The sequence below is a fragment of the Parasteatoda tepidariorum genome, chromosome 4, assembly GCF_043381705.1.
Source record: "Parasteatoda tepidariorum isolate YZ-2023 chromosome 4, CAS_Ptep_4.0, whole genome shotgun sequence".
Classification (NCBI taxonomy): Eukaryota; Metazoa; Arthropoda; class Arachnida; order Araneae; family Theridiidae; genus Parasteatoda; species Parasteatoda tepidariorum.
The window spans coordinates 79208392-79231814 of record NC_092207.1 but is presented as its reverse complement, the minus strand read 5'-3'; the positions used below and the strand labels follow the sequence as shown (position 1 = coordinate 79231814).

The 23423-nt window shown below is 25.9% G+C and overlaps 1 protein-coding gene across 2 annotated transcripts in view; it reads left to right on the top strand.

The window, feature by feature from the left end:
* The window catches only part of LOC107450283 (diacylglycerol O-acyltransferase), a 26700-nt gene extending 3511 nt beyond the window's left edge, over positions 1 to 23189 (top strand). The window contains exons 3-15 of one of the 2 annotated variants that reach the window (XM_043041561.2): positions 494 to 534; positions 622 to 707; positions 1005 to 1057; positions 2299 to 2401; positions 2538 to 2696; positions 5732 to 5800; positions 6986 to 7089; positions 8334 to 8414; positions 8836 to 8880; positions 11148 to 11260; positions 12114 to 12267; positions 17851 to 17913; positions 20288 to 23189. In XM_043041561.2, coding sequence (XP_042897495.1) covers positions 494 to 534; positions 622 to 707; positions 1005 to 1057; positions 2299 to 2401; positions 2538 to 2696; positions 5732 to 5800; positions 6986 to 7089; positions 8334 to 8414; positions 8836 to 8880; positions 11148 to 11260; positions 12114 to 12267; positions 17851 to 17913; positions 20288 to 20437 — 1221 coding nt within the window. In that variant the 3' untranslated portion in view covers positions 20438 to 23189. The remainder of the gene's footprint in view (positions 1 to 493; positions 535 to 621; positions 708 to 1004; positions 1058 to 2298; positions 2402 to 2537; positions 2697 to 5731; positions 5801 to 6985; positions 7090 to 8333; positions 8415 to 8835; positions 8881 to 11147; positions 11261 to 12113; positions 12268 to 17850; positions 17914 to 20287) is intronic. The other variant, XM_071180098.1, reaches the window with a different exon arrangement.
* The last annotated feature ends 234 nt before the right edge of the window (positions 23190 to 23423 follow it).

The following is a 23423-nucleotide window of genomic DNA, read 5'->3' as shown; positions in this document are numbered from 1 at the left end:
CTGTGCTACCGTAAAGTGCTCGACTTCGCGCGCAGGTCGTCGGGCTACCGAAGCGGGGGTGCCATCCCCTCCGCAGAGGATCAAAATTGTGATGGCATGTCTTCGGATCATCCTCCGGGATGTTTCCCAGACCGTCGCCAATAGCCCATTGTGCAGCTCTAGTGCGACGTAAATTAAAGCAACAACAACAACAACAGCAAAGTTTAGCATTTTACTCACATTACTCTTTTTTGGTATAGTGTAGATTATTCAAAAATGTTAACTGAAAGGATATCTTCACTAACTTTATCTGTAATTCATAATTTTTTTTAATGAGTATTTTAAGTAATTTGCTTTGCTTGTCAAATTTAGACATAAATTGTATCTTACCTAATTTTAAATGCCTATTGTAATTTCTCTTTTTAAATACTAATTGCAATCTATTTTTAAATTCTGATTACAAACATGATTTTATATAAGATACATATTTCTTACTATTTTGTTGCTGTTGCAGGTACTTTCAAATGCTAGACTCGTATTGGAAAATATAATGAAGTATGTAGTTTTAATTTTAGGTCAACTCAAAATATCTAATATGTGAAATGAATTTATTTAAATTTTAAATACTTTCTTGATTTGTAGGTATGGGATACTAGTTGATCCTATTCAGTGGGCAAATCTTTTTATAAACAATCCTACTGAATCACCTTCTGTCCTTCTATTATTTAGTAAGCAGTTTTCTAAATATATTTATCTTATTCTTTGCTTTTTTACTAAATATTATAAAATCTTGTATTTAAAATTTAATATCTGGTTATTACGACTAAATATTTAATATTATAAATGCTATTTATTTTGCTGTTTTTGAAGTCTAGCTAAATATATACTATTATAAGAAACCTTTATTAATCTTTTTGTTTCTGTTAAATAATTAACTGCTAAATGTATATTGTGTTTATTATTTTTGCTGTTTCTATTTATTTATTATATTTATTTTGTTTATTATTTTGCTATTTTTTATTTAGGTTTACTTATTTTTCCATTGTCATCACTTGGTATTGAAAAATTACTTGCAAATGTAAGTGTAAACTGATACTAACTATTTATTAAACAGAGATGATAGTGCTCCGGAGAAATCCGGATTTCCAGGTTTTTCGCTAAACGGGATCAGGAAATCCATGATCCAGAAGTTTCAAGAAATCATTGATCACATTAATGTATAAATCTTCTTGTATATATTTTTTAAAAATATTAGAAATCTAATTTATACTTGACATCTCTTTCAATTGTAAATATTTTTTCTGGTAGAATAATAAATGTGATTAGAGATTAAAGTAAACTTATATGTAATTATTAATTTAAATTATGCTGCATATAATTTGTTTAGAATTACATGTTGTGAAAATATCAATGACTTAAATTTATAAGGACATAAATTTTTTTTGAAATGCCTCATTATTGATTTTACTCAAGAAATTATCCGGAGTTTTGAGTTGGGCTCACAATCACCCCTGGTTAAAGCAATTTTGTATCTTTGAAGCAAAATTACTAAATGTTTTAACTCATTTTAAGTGATTCTTCTAATTAATATTATTGAATTATGTATGTGTGCTATGTTAAAAATACTTATTAGTAATTGTGAGATAATTGTAATGCTTGCCAAATTTTAATTCTGAAATGCTAAGTTTACTTGTTAACTATGTTCTTTTAATGTTTTAGATTGCTTGTTAACTATATGTATAGAGGTATCATATGTGTTGTGTATAAACATTAATTAGATCAAGAATGTTTATATTCAAGTTTCGAGAAAAAGGCATGCATTTTTTGTTACGGAAATTGTTTATTGAAGTTTAAAGTTTCTAATTTTCTTTTAAAAGATTTTTTTCTATGAAGTTGTTATAATCAAAAATTCAGTTTTCATAATACTGTCCTAAAGTTTTAAAGGAATGACCATAATTTTAAGTAAGTGTTAATGAATGAAATGTAATTAATCTTTTTGTTTAACGTAAAAAGTACTTTCAATTTGTATAAAAAGCTTTTTATTTAGTTACTATAACATGAAAATTTATCGAATTTCGTTCCGTTTTTTTGGTTTTCCGGTTTTCTGATTTCCGGATAACGGGTTCTGTACTGTATTATAATTTACTATAAAATGCACAACATTTTAGTAAACACCTTGTTGGCTTACAAATTTGTTATTATAAAGTAATGTTTGTTTAAATTCAATGATGAAATTTATATTCGTAATAATAATGGTATTTGACAGTTAAATAAAATAGTAGTATTGAAATGTTATTTATAATTTTCTTTGTATTTCAGGGCTTCATTGGAGAAATGTTTGGTTTCATGCTAGTAGTTATTCTTTTAATCATTGAATTAACTGCACCACCTGTCATTGTCTACCTTACAAACTGTCAAGCAGGTAAATAAAGACTCTTGATTTTATTATTTTTAATTGATTTAAAATTAATAATTGAATTTTTTTTATTGAAACTAATGTAGCATCTGAAAATGTTTACTTCATTCTATGCTAATATAGAATAAATTTTGTATTTCAGTTGCAGCCTCAATTGTACTGGGATATGTCAGTGTGGTTTTTTTAAAACTAGTGTCATATCATATGGTTAACTTTTGGTGTAGAGAAAGTCTTTCAAAAAAAGTCATACCAGACAAACGTATTCGCAGACGTAGTGTTTCATCTGACAGACAACGAAAGGGTAATATTTATAACCTTCAAATAAACTTATTTTATTCATATCTGTGTGACTAGTTGGTTTGTGAAATGTTATTTTTGTATTGCTATGTTACTTTTTTTTCTTGTTATACTTGGAGTTTTATTTTAAAATATTTTTATTATCAATTTGAAAAATTTTTGAACTTAAGTTGAAGATGTAGTTGTTTGGTTGTCTTTTTAATTTATGTATACATATATATTTTTAAAATTATTCAGAACATTTATCCTGATAGTTTTTTCACTACAGTTACTTTGCCAGTAAATATGAATTATGAAGTTAAGGAATTTCTGTTAGAAATAAATTTCTTAATAAACACAATAAAAAAATTTTTTTTGTTGAAAATAAAAAAAAAATAAAATTTTGAATTTTTACTTGTTGACTCACTCAAGTTGTGCAGACTCCATCACAGATAAAAGTGATTTTTCGATTGTATTTTTAGTAGATTTTCTAACTACGAAATTCCTCGTGGTCTTAAAAATCTTAAATTTTTGATACAATATTATTATGGTAGGTGAATTTATTGGAACAATAACTTTTTTATGTTATTTATTTATATCTATTTTGTCGTAAATCCAAGTGACATTTTGATTGTTTTTTGTCAGTTGTTGCAATAAATTTCCATATGATTTTGAAAATCCTGATATTTTTAATATGTTATTATGGCACTCTAATTTGAATTTAGCATTTGATATGTATATATATATATATTTGAGCTTTGCTTAAGTAGATTTCATCTTAAGCGATTTTTTCTGTTTTTTTGTTATAATTATTGCTACGCTTTTGCATGTGATTTTGAAAACTCCTATACTTTTACTATATTATTATACAAATCCTGGAGTTTCAAATCCTGTGTAATGGTTTTTTGATGTGCTTTTTTCATGTTGATTTTGTAGTGGATCTTAGTTATTTTTCAATCATTCTTTCGGTAGTTATTGCTACACATTTCTATATGGTTTTTAAAATTTCAGTTTTTATACAATATCATGTCACATTTTCAATTTGCGTAAGTAGATTATTTTTTGTGGCTTCTGCTGATTTCATCGTAATTTTAAGAGTTTTTTTTTGATAGTTTTTTTTTTAAGCGTGTGCTACCCTTGTTTATGTAATTTGAAAAATCCTCAAATTTTTAAGTATAATAATTTTGACTTGTAGCCTTCTAATTGGGAATTTAAGTAATTTTTGGTGTAATTATTTTATAGCCAGATTTCAAGGTAAATGCAAGTTTGTCAATCTTTTTTTTCTTTTTTTTTTCTCAGGAAGGCTCATTTAATTCCATGTGGTATTTAAAATCCTAATTTTTTAATGTAATATTATTGCTACACGCGAAATGTGGAGAAATACAAAACTTTTTAATTGTTCGCTGATTTTAATATTTATTGGTTTAAAAAGCTTTTTTTTTAAAAAAAAGTATCATTTATACAACCTCGAAAAATTTACTAAATATAAATGTTTCGAACTAAATATAGAGTGTTATTTTATGCTGAAATGATTTTGTTATAATTTAAATTATTATTATTAATTAGTATTAATTTAATTTTGCATTTAATTTTGCTTTATTTATTTTTTGTTATTAATATATTTACTTTGAATTTATACTACTTAATTAAATATTTATATTTTTTTACTTTTTACTTTTTATTTTGAGGTTATATTATTCTTTTACTTTTCTCAATGCTTTTACTTTGATACATCTGTTTATAAAAGTTTACATTGACATTTTCAGACGCATAAAAGTATTCAATTTTATTACTAAGGAAATTATATTAATATGCAAATATATTACTAAATTGTCTGATAAAGGATTTACTGCCAAAAACACTGTGTATATAAATACATACTACTAAATTTGCTGGCAACATGTCAAAGTATGCAGCCCTTCTTATAAATATGCCATTCCGAATAAGNAACTCCATGGTCCTAAAGTGCTTGAAAAGTTTTTAAAAAGTGCTTATTTTTGATTCAAAGATTTGGCTACACACCCTGTAATATATTTACTTTGAATTTATACTACTTAATTAAATATTTATATTTTTCTAATTTTTACTTTTTATTTTGAGGTTATATTATTCTTTTACTTTTCGCAATGCTTTTACTTTGATACATCTGTTTATAAAAGTTTACATTGACATTTTCAGACGCATAAAAGTATTCAATTTTATTACTAAGGAAATTATATTAATATGCAAATATATTACTAAATTGTCTGATAAAGGATTTACTGCCGAAAACACTGTGTATATAAATACATACTACTAAATTTGCTGGCAACATGTCAAAGTATGCAGCCCTTCTTATAAATATGCCATTCCGAATAAGATTTTTAAGTTCTTGAGGTTTCTCTTTGTGCATACATTTCAGTCTTACTCAGTCTCATTCATTTCAGATCATACTCAGTCTTACTTGTTTTCTTTGTCTTTGGCAATGCTCTTTAAGTATCTTTGTTTTTTTGTTTTTAAGCAAGGTTAAATATATAAAAAAAAGTCTAGACTATCATTTCTTGACTTAAATCCAGCTTTTCTTTACTTATTACTAATTTCTTTTGTATTTATGCTGCTTACTTTATACCTGTTAAATCTTTGCTTTTTATTTTATAACTGTTAAAATTATGAAATCTATCAATTGTTATTTTATCAATTCAGTTTTTTGTCTATTTGGTCTATTTATATATATATAAAAAGTATATTGCAAAACACTAATATCTATGTTAAAAATATTCACTTGTTGGTTTTGTGTACTTATTGGATACTTTACTCAAAATCATTTGGATAAATAATATTCAATTCCCAGACATGTGAAGAATTATTGATATTGCTTTCTTGGCGCATTTTGCTCATATTTAATAATAAAGGTTATTTTTTTTTTTTTAAAAAAAGATCCCCCATGTTATCATTTAAGTTTGTATCTAAACATTCTAAAAAAAAAAGATAAATTTTCTTTTGCTTTAGACTTGTTTAATTAGTTTATTGAATAATAGTTCTAAGTGTGTTTTCTGGAAAATTTTTGTTTTTTCTTTTTAGGTCATGTGATAGCAAATGGGGATCTCGCAAGTAGTATTGTTACATATCCTGATAACTTGACTTTAAAGGGTAACTATATTTAGAATAGTTCTCTCAACACTTCATTTCAATATATATAAGCTTAATTTGATTTCAGTGTCCAGTAATTCACTCAGTTCGTGGAGTTTTTTTTTGAAAGATCTGAAAAGTATTTATCATTTTCTAAGTTCAAGATTTAAAACTCAATTATAAACAACTTTAAAAATTTAAAAATACTAATGTAATTGGTGTGTTGATGGAGTAAGAACTTTCACATGGGCATCTAGTATGACTGTTTGACAAGAAAATTCTGTTAATGCATAAAAATAGGAATTTCAATTGTTTCTTTTTTTCCGTTGAAATTTCTTTTGTTTGTACAGTAGGGAACCGATTATCCGGAACGATCGGAACCATCGCTATTCCGGATAACTGATTTTTCCGGTTTTCCGAATCTCTACAAGAAGCCGTTTTTTTAATTGTTAAACCTAACTAAAAAAAAAAAAAAAATTGGAAATAATCTTAAAAAGAAGAAAAAACGATGAAGTTATACACTAATGATTATTTCCAAAATGATGGTGAGGTAAACATCTTTCAAAAAAGAAAGAAAAATCCTAAAATATTATGAGGAAAAATTTTTTTTTTAAAAAAAAATGGTGGGAAAATTTATCTATTTCGTTCCGGTTTTTTGGTTTTCCAGTTTTCTGATTTCCGGACAACGGGTTCTGTATTGTATTAGTTTTTTCCCCTCTAAAGTAGTTCTGGGCCCTGAACGCTAATCAAAAATCCAAAGAGAAATAGATATTAGGATCTTATACCAGGTTTTTGGGATGAAACACTAGTCTTAGTGAGATGTGGTGTTACTCAAAAACTACAAAAAGTTTTAACTTCTTGAACAATGTTTAATAACACTACTGATATAAATGCTACTGTTTATTAATTACTAACCTTGTATATATATATTCGTCATTTGTATTTATATATTTGATAATATTCATATATTTATGTTCATTATGCATATCTTATGTGTCTAATTGTCATCCCTGTGGCAGAATTTTTAATAATAATAAAGAAAAAACAAAAAATGCACATAAGGAATCATAACTCAATTCACAGATTCATGATGTTTGTGTGGTGCTGACGTTATACATACAATTTTTGATACAATTTGAGCAAAATTAAATCTTGATTAATTATACATTTCTGATGCTACTGTAATTAGTATGTTTGCTTCTTTAGATATGATGTACTATCTGTTTGCTCCAACTTTATGTTATGAACTGAATTTCCCACGATCTTCTCGCATTAGGAAGAGGTTTCTTGTTAAACGAGTTTTAGAAATGGTAAGTTCAATGAGAAGAAATTAGTTTTAATTTTTAATTTCAGTTCTGCATATTTTTGGGAGAGATGTATAAAAAAGAACCAACTTGTGGAATTTTAAAATATTTTTTTTACAGCAGTATTATAAGAAAATATTGTAACTTGTTTTGTATGAGTTTACGTAAACTTTTTATAACTAATATAAATGGAATGAATGGGAAATTTCATCTGGAGTAACAAATTTTTTATTTTTGAAACTAATAAATCTTTTACATATATTTTTCAATCTGGTATGTAATTTCTGATTTGTTTCATCTCTGGCATCTTTATAATTTATAATTAAAATAGAAACAGGCGTACTTTTTATAGCATGAGTTAGTTCAAAGAATTTTTTTTTAAGAAAAAGCTTTCAATTAAAAGATTTCATTGAAGTATCATTTATATTTTTAAGCACAAGGCAAGACGAAAGCTCTTATGTTGCACTATCGTAACATTAATCAAATAATTTATTGCAAAGATTTCAATTTTTTAATAGTTGCTTTTAGAATTATTTGCCAAATGATATTTGATTATTTTGAAATTTCAAATGGCTAAAAATTGTTTATTACATTGCCTGTTGAAAATTAGCAAACATTCTGATATGTAAGTAGTAAATATGTATTTTTTTTAAATATTTTAAATTTTTTTTTGCTGCTATCTTTTGATCAGTTAAATGAGTGTGTCTTAATATTTTTATGTAATTTTAATGTCATTATTTAAGAATATGTGTTAAGCTAATGATATAAAAAACAGTAATTTTTATCAGCTGTTCTCTAGGAGTGACAAAGTTTAGTCTTTTTTAATTGCATGGAAAATGAGGAATGGTAATAAAGTGTTAAATTTGTCCAAGTTTTATATTAATTCAAATAACAAATCTTAATTTTCTTTTTAGGTGTATAATTAAATTATTCTAGTAAAAAATAAACTAGATAAATAGCTTACACAATTTTTTAACTTGCTTGTACAATGAATAGCAGTAACAAAACTGGCAAAAAACAAACTAGAATTAGAAAAACAAACTAACTAGAAAATGTATGTGTCACAGAATTTTCGTATAATTTATAATTTAAATAACACTTCTATATCATAAATATTGTTGATAGTAACAAAAAATTGCTGATTTTTTATAAGTATTGTACTAGTAACATTATAAAATGCATTATGTTTGTTTAGTGTGTTAGTACTTAAGTTAAATGATTTCATTAAGAATTGTTGTTTTTCTTTGAAGGTTTTCTTGATTCAAATTATTTTATGTTTGCTGCAACAGTGGGTAGTACCAACAATCAACAACTCATTTAAGCCTTTACAAGTAAGCTAAACTTTTTACAATAAAATTTTTTTTGTTTAATTTTTATGTGTTTGCACATATTCATTGTAGCTCATTGTTTTGTTTGCACATTGTGCAAATACTGAATCTTTTTTTGTTCAACACTTGATTTTTATCAATCTTTATGATAATCTTCGTACAGTTTTTTATTTTTATTTCTAAAGATATTTTTATTGACCTGTGGACACACATTTTAAATTGTAATATTCTAATTAATCAAAATTTTTAATCTAGCACATTTTTTAAAAAAAATTCTTGCAATACAGGTTTAAAATTAGCTAATGTCCTTTAGATTTTTAAGATTATCTAGTCTGTCCGTTGGATTTTTCAAAAATAACCTTTTCTTTAGATGTGAGATAGAAAATTTATTGAATGCAATTATATACCTGTTTTTGTTTTGCAGGAAATGGACTACTTTCGAATGATTGAAAGATTACTAAAACTAGCTGTAAGTTCTATTTTTTTCTGTTCCAATTATTTGTTTTGATTTATAACATTCCATATTCTTATAACATGTAAATCATAAATTATATTTTCTTGTAACGTGTAATAATGTTTAAAACTTTTGAACAGAATTTTATATGAATTTTTTTATTTGGCACTTTTTATGAGTACATACGTAATCAAATAAGCATGTATTTCCTGTAAATATATATATAGAATTGATGCTTTTATATTTTATATAGATTAGATTTAATTTTTAATTTTTTCTTTCTATTTATTGATTACTTGATTTGGCTACATCAAAGAACAGATGCTTTAAAATAATTTCAATATAGTTTGAAGTGTCTAGAATAAACTTTTTATGATTTTTCAATTTCTATTTAATTTTATATAGTTCAATGAAGTTAATGCTAAGATAAGATCTTGCAATAGCATGGCTATTTGCCGTAAAAATTGTAGATATTAGCAGTACTGTAAACTTCCATTATCCATTGACGCGTTTGGCGCAGCATATCCTCCTCTGAATTTTGTGCCAATAAACCTTACATTCAATTCAATCCATTATCCATTGCTTCTTAAATTTTGACTATGTTAGAAAATAGATATTCTCAATTGATTTGAAACTTTTACTCTGTGCACTTTTAAGCGTATATGAGCTTTACACTAGAAATAATGGAAAATCATTTAAAATTAATTGCCTACTATCATTAAATAAAATTGTACATTATCTCATCTTTTTTATCTTATACTTTAGATCAAATTCTTAATTGTATTGATAATTTTATTTAATTTGATTATTGTTTGAATTTAGTGCGACAGAAGTATCTGTAATGCAATTAATGGATGGAAGGACTAACTTTGTGGGCATAATTGCTAGAAAATTGAGGGATTTACAGACAGCATCTGTTGTATTCACAAATTTAGCTAAGAAATTTAATCTTGGTATAAATATACTTAAAACTAAATTTATGGTGCTTACTTAAGATAGATCAATTCAACCTTTCTTTGAAGTTGTATATAGGTTTAGGTATATAGGTATATGTATATAGGTTTGAAATTGTTCAAATGTTCCAGACTCTGTATAGAAACAGATGTTTAAATGGGTTAATGTCTTTCCTCATATCAATATATAAAAAATGAGAAAACCTATCCTAATTTTTGCCACTGACACTTTAACTTTGTCAAAAGAAAATAGTGGAATTTTTAGTGCAATTAAAGAAAGTAACTTTCACAGAAGAACAAAGAGAAATTTATGAAAACATGTGACATTGATGAAATAAAATTTATCAAGTTATTCAAAATGTGATTTGCAGGCATATTTTTTGTTAAGATAAAATTGGCTTAATGCATGAACGTTTCAAACATTAACCAATGAGTAGTACAGCTAACGGGTGACCAAAATTTGAATGACTGAATTCCATCAACTCAAATGTTAAAATCTTTAAGGTATTGGCATTAATTGACAACTAAGAGATCTGCATAGAGAAATTGGCTGACCTCAGGCTGCTGTGCCAATGATAAGGGTTAGCTTAGTTAAGTTTTTATTGTGTGTTTAAAGCTTTGTAAATGTTTTTTATACTTCTAATGATATTGGTGCTTAGTTAAATAAAGAATTGGTACTCCATTTTATTTTAATATATATTTACAGGCAATCAGATTATCATATTTTCATTTTTTGAAAAAAAATTGTATTTAATATTAACCTTTTCTCTTTTATTACTAAGCAACAAAATTTTTAAGGATTCTAAGGAAATTAACAAATTGTTAATGAAATTTTCCACTTTGATTGTTCATTTTATTTATTATATTAGTAATTAATATTAGTAATCATTTTATTTTGTAACAAATCTATTTTAAGGATTTGATGTTTAGATATTGGCTAATGATGTAAGCATGATCAATAGGTCCCAAGTTTGTCCTCAAAATTAAGGTGGCCAATGGTCATATTGCCCCTATCGTTTTTGTCAGGATATTAAGGCACATTAACTTGCATGGCTCTCCCAGGCCATTAACTGAGTCTTACAAAATTTTGTCTTACTATTATTTGAAAATAACTTTTTTAAAGTTTTCTTTTCCTCTTAAACAATCAATTTGATAAGTGGTTAAGTTTAAGATATATATTTTTTAGACCTGATGATGATCAGATATAAATTCTGCCAGATACCAGTATTGTCTGTTACATATTGACTATGTTAATGTTAAATTTGAAAATTCAAATGTTTATATATTTGTAACATTCTGTTGTAACTAATACATTTTCTTACTTTGCAGATCCCAAATCATTTTATTTGGCTTTTATTATTTTATTGGCTGTTTCACTCTTCCTTAAATGTAGTTGCAGAAATATTAAAGTTTGGAGACAGACATTTTTATAATGATTGGTGGTAAGAGCAATTTCTATACTGTTAAATTTTATAAAACTGTTATGTTTATAAGACTGATTGTTTTGATTTAATTGCTTAAAATGAGTTTAATATTTGCAAATTCTTAAATGAAGTTTCAAAAGTTGACTTAACTTTTTGTAAACTTTAAAAATATTTAGGACAGAAATTTTTTAAGCTAGCATATTTCTGCGACATGGTCACATAAACAATTTTTATGCTGGTACTATGAAACTTTACATGACATATTTTAATTTATTTTTACTTTTATATGATTATTTTAGCAAGACTTCTTGATAGTAGCCAAAATTTACAATTGAGTTGACTGTTTCTTTATTTACAGGTGAACTTAATGTAGACTTAATAATATTTATTTTGAAATTTTATAAAACTTAGATTGTTTTTTTTTCAAACTTTTCTTTCATGTATTTTATAATATGAATAATTCTGAATGAAAAAAGACTAGATTTAAAAATATATTTTAATTCAAGTACTCTTTAAAACTCTTAATTTTTTTTTGATTTTCAATTCTAAAACTTAATATTTTTATCTTAGAATAAACCTAACTCAATTTGTAAGTCAATTAACAACCATTATTATTAAAATGCTCACATCTAGTAGAAAACACTATATTTGTAAGCGTCTTTTGAGAGGAAAAATCAAAGTATATATATTAAATAGGTTCCACTAATTTATTTGAAGTAAATTTGCAGAGAATTATCCCTATTGTGGTTGGTTTTAAAAACTGGATATATTTCATGTTTTTTTTAAAAAATATTAAGCATGTTATTATCATTGCATGTATTAATAGTTCTTTTTCAATAATTCTTAACACTTTTCAAAAATTTTTCTGAAGGAATTCTGAAACTGTTGACTACTTTTGGCAAAACTGGAATATTCCTGTACATAAGTGGTGTGTCAGACATCTATATAAACCAATGTTAAGATTTGGTTTTACCAGGAGGCAAGCTGCAATTGCTGTGTTTTTTGTGTCTGCTTTCTTTCATGAGGTATTTTTTTTATTAATTGTTTGTTATTTATTAATTGTTCTTTTTTTAATTTATGTAATTTTAAGACTTCTTTATGAATAAATAAATCTTAAATTTTTGACTTGTGATGTTTTAAAATTACCATTTTTTTTAAAAAACTGCTTGTCTTTTTTTATACATTTTATACAGCTGTTGTAGTTACAAAAAATCAATTATCTTAAATTTTTTCAAGGTTGTTGCGTTTCTACCCTTTTTTTAAAAGAATATCTCTATTTGTCACTATGTTTATTATGACTTTTCAGTTCGTTGTTCTTCAGAATGAAATTAAAGCTTCCTGAATAATAAAATTTTATTATTTAGGAATTTCATTTTGCAATGTTTTAAAGTGAATCACGTGTACTTTTGGCAAAGCTTCTTCAAGAGACAGCTGTGAAAAAATTTAATAATATTTTTTGTAGTCTAAATTTGATCAGAGTTTGATTTTTTTTATTTAAATCTGATTTTTTTTTGATTTTTATTCTAATACATTGTAAGAACTTTATTTTATGATTAAAAAAACTTGATAAATGTTTAATCAAAATTAAATTAATATTAAAACTATATTATAACAATATTTTAAAAGTTCTAACTTACTAAAATAATTTTTCATTATAATACTTAGCTTTGAATGCATAGCAACCATTTTGAAACAAATGCATGATTGAAATTTAAAGACTAGATGAAATAGAGAATTTAAAGAATACTTCAGGGGTCTGTCTAGGTTTTTCTGAGAGGTATTTATTTTGTGAAAATTGAAACATAATTTGGGAAAATTAAAAATTATATTAAAAAGTCAACAAAAGAATATGATAAAAATATGGATTTACTACTTATTACGAGACACAAAAATAAAATTTTAAGAAAAAGTATTTTGTAAAACTACAGATTTTCCTAGAGTTGAAATTGTGAAGTTACCGCTAAGCGGTTGTAAAATTGGCCTGGACAGACCCTGTTCTTTAACTATTAAAACAAAGCTTCAATTAGCAAACAATAATTTTAGTTTAAAATTGTGTTTTTTTTTCTCTTTATTTTTAATATGACAAAATAAATGTAAAAGATTGTGTTTATAAGTGTAGTCATTCATCAAAAAATAAATAAATATTTAATCTATATATTTTTNTATCATTTTCATGTCAATTTTTGTGTTGGTATGTAAAAAATAGTTCAATTGTTTTAGGATTTTGAACTAAGTTTCATGCCATAATTAAAAGTATTTTATTTCACTTTGTGGAGTGCCAAGCAATGTTTTGCACTTAAAGTTGCATTTGCCCACGAAGATATCGGTTTCTTTCGGCACTGTAAGTGTTAACCGACAGTGTGATTAATAAACAACATTATTAACGTATGGATGGTTGACTGAATGTAAACAATAACAAGCTTCCTAAGACTGGAAGAAATTTAGAAAACTTCTGGTGTATCCCTCCGCTCATGTTATGCTTACAAGGCAATGTGTGAACATGCTTCATGTTCTGGGAAGTATTATTATTGGGATTTTCGATCAAAATTACGCGAAATTTTACCATTCATTAGAGTTTTTTGTAATTTATAAATTCTAACAGGACATGAAACTAAAACAAATTTAATAAAATTAATATCAGAACATAAATAAAGTTTAAGGTGTGCCATGTTTTGTATGTTATCCCCCATTTGGTTATATTTGTGAAAAATATCACCTTTTTTGATTTTTGGGAAAACATCTTAGAATGCTCGCGGAATATTTTTAATTTATTTGTTATTTGTTTCGTTGAAAATTAAATTGAAAGAGCGTGATATATGATAAACACTACAAGTATAATAATATTTAATGGCGTGCTTTTCTAGGTGCAAAAATCAATATCAATCGGAAGTAGTAACCCGGAGGTCTGACGAGGAATTTTAACTCCTACCGCCATCTGCTAGCTTTACATGATCAATCTACAATTATTCGCTTAGTGCTCAAGAATCATTTTTAGAATGATTACGCTTGCAGTCATGTAAAAATTTTCAAGTAGCAGAAGCACATTTTCCTCCTTCGAATCGTGATTCTTCCTAGGAAGAATTTTAAATTAAGTTGTAACTATAGTTTTCGTCACGGAAAATGGAAGTGCTAGTATATATATATATATATATATAATATAATCAGTTGATTTAAGTCAATGATTTTTTAAAAAAATATTATTTGATTTAATTCATGATTTAAATCAACAAACCCTGAATTTGATATTGATTACTACCAGTATTAATCTATCACTATATGTTTCAACTCAGGATTTTTGATTTTTTTTACATAAATATGGATTCCATGATACTCTAGAGATTCTGATAGCATTAATTTTTTTAAAATTGTTTTTCTCCCTTCTTTTGCTTTTGTCATATTGAATTCATATTGTTAAGTTGTACCTAAATGGTCTAGGTCAGCAATATAGTTTTTAGGGGTTGGTCAATTTTCCGTTGATGGAGACAAAATGTCATTGCTGACCAGTCTTAGTCCTTTTTATTCTGGAAACTAAAGTTTTAAATCAATAACTTTTACTTGTTTTGGGCAAAAAAAGTGCTTATTATCATTTTTCAACTTTTTGTTTAATACGATATAACTATTCTAAAAACTTTATATTGTGTGAAAAGTATTGCAAAATTAGAAAAATACATTATATACAAATGGAAAAATAATTTTATCTGTATTGAAACAATTAAGCAACTTCGTAAAACAGAAAATGAGCAGTGTAGTCTTTTAAAAGTAAGCTGGCATTTTTTTTTTAATTCTAGTTGAATTATTTTTATTAAGCTAAGTTTTATGGGTGATAAATTTTCAGGTTCCACTTTTTTCAAAGGATTAGTATTAATTCTTCCATGTTATATTAACTTAACATTATCTTATATTAACATATTCACGTGTCTGTTCAAAAGAAATTTGGGTCCTTTAACGGACCCTTCACAAAATATCTTTTCATAAAAACAGATCCTTCACTAAATATTTTAACTTAAATTATTTTGTGAAGGATCTGTTTTTAAGTTAAATTATTTTGTGAAGGGTCTGTTTTTATCTTTTAATTGGACCCTTCCAGGGTTCCCACGGTCCTTGAAAGTCCTTGAATTTTTTTTGCTAAATTTAGGTCCTTGAAAGTGCTTGAAAAACGTCTTAGGTCCTTGAAAAACTTGATAGGTCCTTGAATTTGTCCAATACTGCCGACGGCCCTTTTTATAAAACACCCGCGGATCTTTCTCGTTCTTTCTGTTTTGTTCCCGAGCTCTCTCACGTGGTTTTTAACGCCACCGTTTCTAACCGGGCCTAGCGTCTTGGTGTCTGCCAAGCGCGCGGAGCACAGCAGACAATCAATGCGTTCGGGGCAAGACTCCACTTCATCTTCTGTCGCATATGCTTAGATCTTCTTTTTTCTTATCGAAACTGGAATACTCTCGAATTTCGTAAAAATATGTACCTTGTAGTTTTCAATAAATTTGCTGTTTTACCATCCGCACTTGTCCTTACGTTTGCGTCATTTCAAAACTTTATTGTAAAGCGTATTCGCAAAGGCACGGCTTCGTATTTATGTTACGTAGTTTAGACTAGTTATGCCTGGGAAGTGCTATTTTAATCCCCAATGGGTGGATAATCAAGCTTATAAAGAATGGATTTTATCGATGCCCGAAAAGAAGTTCAGAGCCAAGTGCCGATTATGCATGAAGGAGATCGATATCGCGAAAATGGAAGAATCTGCTCTGAAATCACACATGAAAGAAAGGTAAAACAAAAAAGCAGTCTCATGCCCTGAGTTCTCTTTTTCCAAAGACATCAACATCTAATTCATCTGGTGTAAATACTCCTTCAACATCGTGTGCCCCATGTGAAACAGAAACTTTAGTGGCCGAGGTAACATTGTCTTCTTATCTGGTCAAAAGGAATGTGCTTGATGCTGAAATTCTCTGGAGTCTGAAGTGCATCACTAGTAATTATTCATGTAACTCCTGTGAAGGGATTAGTAAATTGTTCTCCAAAATGTTTGCTGATAGCTGTATAGCGAGACAATTTTTTTGTAGTGCCACAAAGTGAGCCTATTTGGGCTCCTTTGGATTGGCACTATACTTCAAAGGGATTCTTATAAATGAGCTGAAGAATGTTGATTGCTACACTGTACTCTTTGATGAGACGTTAAATCAGTCTCTACAATCTAAGCAGATGGACATTATGGTAAGGAATTGATAATAAAGTTTGCACTAAGTATCTTACCTCCCAATTTATGGGTCATGGAACTGCAGAAAATATTTTGTCCTCTTTTTACAAATGCATGGATGATGGTTAAAAGCTCTCTAAAATACTTCAATTATCCATGGATGGACCCTATGTCAATTGGAAATTCTATTAGAAGCTTCAGTGTGAATTAAAAGAGAAATATTCCCACCAGGTCATATTCATTGGCAGTTGTGGATTACACATAACGAATAATGCTTTTAAACATGGTGAAAATGGGATATGTTCCTTCTAATTTTTATTTTCAGAAAGAATTGTTGCTGCATAACATTTAGAGAAGGTTGTGTAAATTATGGATGAATAATTTCAGAAACGATGTTTAATAGAGGAGAGGAGGGGGTTATGGAATAGTCATGGAATATGGAATACCTAAGATTTAGCTCTGTCTTTCATGCAGCCTTCACATGGAAATACACAGGATTAAAGGATTTCACCATTAACACCTCATTACCATTAGTTATAGATTGTGCTGAAAATGATTTTGTGAATTAATATGTAAAACCAGTAGGGTTGTTTTTAAAAAAATATAAATTTTAGTCCATAATACATATACTCTCTTCTCTCTATATAGGCAAAGCATTTAGGTATTATATTTGAAATTAATTATTGCCACAACAAGCATTGTTGCTTCTAGTAAAATAGAAGAGAATAATTTTTAAAATTTTTCTTAGATTAAGGTCCTTGAAAATTTTGTTGAGGTCCTTGAAAAGTCCTTGAATTTCAATCTCATCATAGAGTGGGAACCCTGCCTTCACAAATTTGTTTATCTTCATCATTGTTTTGTTAATCGAATAAATCCTTTCCAGGAAAGGGGGGGGGAGAAAGACAAATGTAAACAAACTAAGTTTTGTCTTCGGCAGACGCTTCTTCCTTTATTTGTCCGAAATGAATATTCTGCGTTTATCAGTATAGGCTAAATACTGAATATTTGTATGTTGCATCTCTAATTTAGTAGCAGAAATTGCTGTTTATTTTTGAAAATTTTATTTTTTTAAATTATAATTTTACAGTGTTGAGCATAATCTTGTACGTCTTTACACTTTCAAAACTCCTTGAAAAAGTTTTGTAATAACAGGAACCTTTTTTGCACAAATTCACGAAAGCTGGACCCTGGTTAAAAGGGTGTGACTTAAGGTTTATTTTATATTCACAAATTACGAGTAATTTTTTTACCATTTTACAAAAACAGACCTTTCACAAAATGTCTGGACGGACCCCTGTTATTAGTATTCAAGGAATTGTGCTGGGTTAAAAGTTTGATTTTATTTTAGTTCTTTTGCCTAATTTCATAATATTCAAATTATATAAGTATCCAAATATATTTAATTTTTTTTCAGTATCTGGTGAGTGTTCCTTTAAAGATGTTTAAGCTTTGGGCTTTCTTTGGTATGCTTGCTCAAGTGAGTATTTAAAATTAAATTTTTTTTTGGTTGAAAAGTTTATTTTTGATAAATTTGAATCTTTTGAGTAGATATAATATGCCTTTTCTGTAATTTCTGTTTCCTAAATAAATATAACATGTTTTTTTTTGTACTAACTTTTTACCATATGTCCTAAATTATAATAATCCTTTAAGAGGTAAACATGCATATCAAAAGGAATTCATTTTTTTAAAAATAAAAATTTAAAAATGTTTGAAAATTTCAGAATCCTTTAAGAAAACCAAACTTTAAGTAGTAAATTTTTTGAATGTTAAATTTATATTTAAAAATTCTAATGTTAATTTTTAGTTATTACTATTTTTTAAAAAAAGTTGGTAACTCTTTTATTTCTGCTTTTATTTTTCAATGTGGTCTTGCACTTTATTTGAAAGTTTCATGTAGCATTTGGGAAATAGCTTTTTATTCAAAATCTTTTTTAGCTTAGTTGAAAAAAATTATTTGAAACTTGTTTCAATGGAAAAACAATACTGTGTTCTCTGGGAGTTTGTAAATAAAAAATAAGTATATTATTAAAAACCTTTTATTTCATAAATTTTTTTTTCTAATCTTAAATTAGCTTACATTTTAAAATGGCAATCCTTTAATATATTATATCTATAAACGAAAAGATATGTTTATACTTATTAATGCATTATCTATGATATATTGCTGGCCAATAAACATTGTTATGAAAGGATACATTGTTCACCAAAAAGTGACGTGTATGTAAATTTTAAGTAAAAAGCATATTAAAAAATGTTTAAAGAGTAAATGTTTCAGTGTTGAACATTTAAATGTTAATTGAAATCATCATAAATTTAGCACGGTCACATTTTTATAAAAAATATGAAGCTGTTTAAATTTTATAAAGTAATATTTAAAAGAAAAAAATCTTTGAAAAAGTATAAAAATTCTAAAAAAAAGTACAACGAAATAGAAAATGATACAATTTCAATATCTACAATGATGGTACATTCTTTAAATTTAGATCAAAAGTGCAACTAAAATATAATAAATTTCTAAGGTAATTAATTAAAAATACATATTTCTTACTTGCTCTTTTATTGATTGCTACAAAAACTAAACACATGTTTAAGAAGTAGACTTCTATCTTTTTTTTTTTTAATTATAAATTATCACACAGCACAGTTGGATATCATAGACCAAATTTATCCAGACCATNTTTCAACACGAACTATTGCGTTAGAGCTTGACATTTGCCAAAAAACAATAGCAAATACTCTCAAACGCATAAATCTAACAGTTAAGTTTAACCGTTGAGTGACTCGCGAATTGACTGCTGAAGACAAGAGCAAGAGCTATGATTTAATGTAATTATCACACAGCACAGTTGGATATCATAGACCAAATTTATCCAGACCATCTGGTAAATAAAAGAAATAGTTTACACTTTACCTCAAAGCAATTCCTGAGTTTCAATTTATGGTCCTGTCTCTCATTTCTATTAAATATAGATGCTTTGTGCTTCCAATGTTGACGATACTTGATATATTTTAAGAACTACATTTTCCAAGTATATCCCTCCATTCTCTTGTTTTGTTTATAAGATACTAGGATTTGTGTAATTATTACTGATTATTTAGTACAAGAAAATATAATTATAATTAATGGTTGTAAATTTATATGGGATAGTTAATGATTTAAAAAAAATCTAACTTATCTATTTAGACAAAATTCAAATCTGTTATGAAATCCAATTTGGTTACATGTTATGTTTCTTAAAACTAAAATTGATTGAATCATTTTGAAACATTTATAAAATATTGATTTTTCTCAAAGTTTTTGTAAATATTTAAATTTTTTACTGAAATTATGTATTTAAATACATTTGTATGTATTTGATATCTGTATTTAAATATATTGTATATGTATTTGATATATGTATTTAAATATATTCTTCTGTATTTAAATATATATTATGCATTTAAATATATTTTTTCCTGAAAAATCTGTAAAAAAAAATTAATGCTTTTGAATAATTTGATTCTTATCTATTATATGAAAAAAGAAAGTTTATCTTATCTGAATTAAGAAAAGCAAAGAATAATGAACAATTTGTGAAAATCGTGTATAAATCATTTTAAAAATAAAAACTAATTTTGATAACTTCTGCAAAGATGTCCCTCCTGTTAACTACAGCCTTTTATTCATGCATTTCGTAATTTTACCTCTCCTTTGAATCAGAAGTTTAGATAAATTTTTTTTTGTAAAATTTTTATTGTGTTAAATGTGCCTTATAAAAAAGTATTCTTACAATTAACATATTTTAATCAACAAACCTTTTTTATGTTAATTTTTAATGTAAAAATCATGAAATCTATTTTATTTGCAGCTGCCTTTCTCAATAGTTGTTGAAAAATATTTCCATAATCAGTATGGTAACGTGGCTGTTTGGATTTCTTTACTTATTGGCCAGCCGCTTTGCATTCTTATGTACTACCATGATTATTATGTGATAAATTTTAAAACTGCTGACGTTTGATTATGTTGTAGTACACAAGGTTGTGGAATAATTCAAAACAGAGCTCTATATTTTTATATGAATGAATTATTGATTTTATGATGTAACTAATGTGATAACACTAATTAAAATAGTTTTGATACAATTTTATAACAGTTTAATGAATTGTTAAATAGTTGCAAGTAATTCTGATTTTTATCTCCTTTTTTAAAAATCTTTCCTATTATGTGCTCAAATATTGTTCAAATAAATTTTTATTATAATCAATACTATTTAAAGTTAAATGAGAAGAAATTTTAAAGTCACTTATGTGAATTTATCTAAATTGTAAAAGATTATATCCTGTGTTAGGTGCTCAAATATTATTCAAATAAATTTGTATTTCAATTAATTTATAAAGTTAAATATGAAGGTAAATCACTAATGTGAATATATCTTTTTATAAATATATCTTAAGTGTTAATATATTTTAATAATTTTGTCTTGCAATTAATGTATAAAGTTAGGCATATTGAAATTTTTTTAAAAATTCATTTATGTCTTGATTGCTATCTTATGTCATATGCATATTTTCGCACATTTTGTTGTATCATACCCATTATCATGTATCTTAGACCAAAGATGAGTATCATCTAAACATAATGAACTTTGTATTTTAATTTTTCAAATTCTGTCATTTTCCTTGTAAATCAGTTTGTCAATTGTGTATTTGTATTGTTTTGTTTTCATTTTTTTTCTTTAGTATGACTATTTAGGAAATTTAATATTGAGCTAATATTTAATGGGTTACAAGAAAAATATTTCTTTAAAACAGTTTATGAAAAGGTCGGTTTCTTAAATGCTTGAGTTTCTGATTCGACCTTTCTATCTTGACTATGACTTTCTATTAACTATTTCTATTGAGTTTTATTTGTAAATTTATCTCCAATTTGATATTTTATTTAATAGATACATTCTAAACAACTATTGTATTTAATAAGTTAATAGTTTCATCATAAAAATGTTTTAAAATAGCTTTAGAATATAATGTTCACATGTTTGGAATTAGAATCAACATCTTTATTTATCTACAAATGCTTGAGCTTCTCCTTCAATATTTTAGTTTTATTTGTGCTTAATTTTTCTTAGTATGATTTGAATTTCAGCAGTTCATGTAATATGCTGGAGAAATTTTAGGTACGTTTAATCATGTTTATACAACTGCACTTATTGACTAATGCGCAAATGTTTGAGCTTCTGTTTCAATAGTTATCTTTTAACTGTTTTATTTTCTTTATTATTACTTATCTAATTATCTTCATTATATTTGTAGTTCCTATATTAAGATTTCTTTCAGACTATCATGCAAACATTTAGCTAACTTTCCAGAAGTAAGTCTGATAAGTTGAGTGTAATTAAAAACTATCAAATTAATTTAAGATTATATATATTTCTGTGGCATCAAATGTATTCAGTTTGAAATATTGATCAGTATTTCTAATTGGTATTTTATTCCTGAGGCATAATTTGTCATAATGACTGCACTATATTAAACTGTTTTCATAAAAGAAAATTTTTTGTTGCAATATTGCTCATTGTCAATTCCATTAATTAAAAGTTATGACTAATACATTCCAGTATTTGCTCATTACCTTTGTGTATATTTCTGTTTTTCTATATTTACTAAATGTTTCTTTTGATGTTGTAGTTGTAATTCCTCCATCCCTTTCTAGAAAGTTTTTCTTTTGAACATTCATAGTTTATTACTGTAGTTCCTAAAATATTTTTTGTAATGTTTTTAAAATTTGCATTTGTTTGTACTTAATTTCTCATTAGTATACTTTTTTTCTGCATTTTTTGAAAATATGCAAAGTTAAATTGGAGTAGTTTTTTTTATATTTAGTTTATGAGTATATTTCACTAACAAAGTATTAGATGTGTTATAGTATGTTTAAAATCAACAATAGTACAAAAAAAGAAAACTTGAAATTTTTTGCATTAATTTTAGTATAATTTTTAAAATACGCTATATTAATATTTACATTTTTTTTTAAAATTTTATATAAATTTTGGTAGGAGTAAAATTTTTATATCTAATAAAATTAGCAAATCCTTATTAATAGCAATAAAATTAGCAAATCCTTATTTTTTTCCTTAATTCATATTTGACTACGGTTTTTTTTGTCGCTTTAAAGTAGACTGAATCAAAAATATTTAAGTTAGTGTTAATAAATAGCTTATTATCTGGTTAGTTATGAAAAATTTTCAGATTTTTGTGCATTTATTATATCTTTATCATACCTGTTAATCTTATTCTTGAATTTCATCTTCGAAGTGATAAATCATTTATATATTTGATAATAGAATTTATGTGATATATATATATATATATTTCAGGAATTATGTTGAAACTTCTCTAATTTGTAAATGTGATTTTGTGTAGTCTTTTTGGGTGATAAATGTGCCAAATTGTTGAATTTTTGTATTCTAACATAATGTAAAAACGTTCAATTTTTATAGGATTTTTCAATTTGAATATCACTTATGTATCTTTAATGACATCCATTTATAAATTTTGTAAAATTTTTAGGCTCAAAATAAAATTTTAAAGCATATACTTTGTTTACATATGTGCTTTACATTCATTGTATGTAAATATATTTTTATAATCTGCATAAAATATATTTTTTAAGTAAAGTAAAATCATTTTTTATGTGGAAAATCATTTTTTACCTTCTTATAAATTGTATTTAAAAAATTTTGTCAAATAAACTATATATTCTTAAAATTTTAATTTGTTTTTGGATTTAGTTTGTGTTTTTCAAATAGACTATAATTAAGTAGGTATTTATGAAGGGAACTTTTTTATTTAGTCAACTTTTTTTTCCATATTAGAAGTAAAGATTAAATTGTACTATTTGAAAGATGTCACCTGTTGCATAATTTCCATAGTATTTACAGATTTAGATTCCAAGTGTGGGTTTTTTGGCCCTCTTACTTTTTACTAAAGCTGACCGGGCTGTAGGCG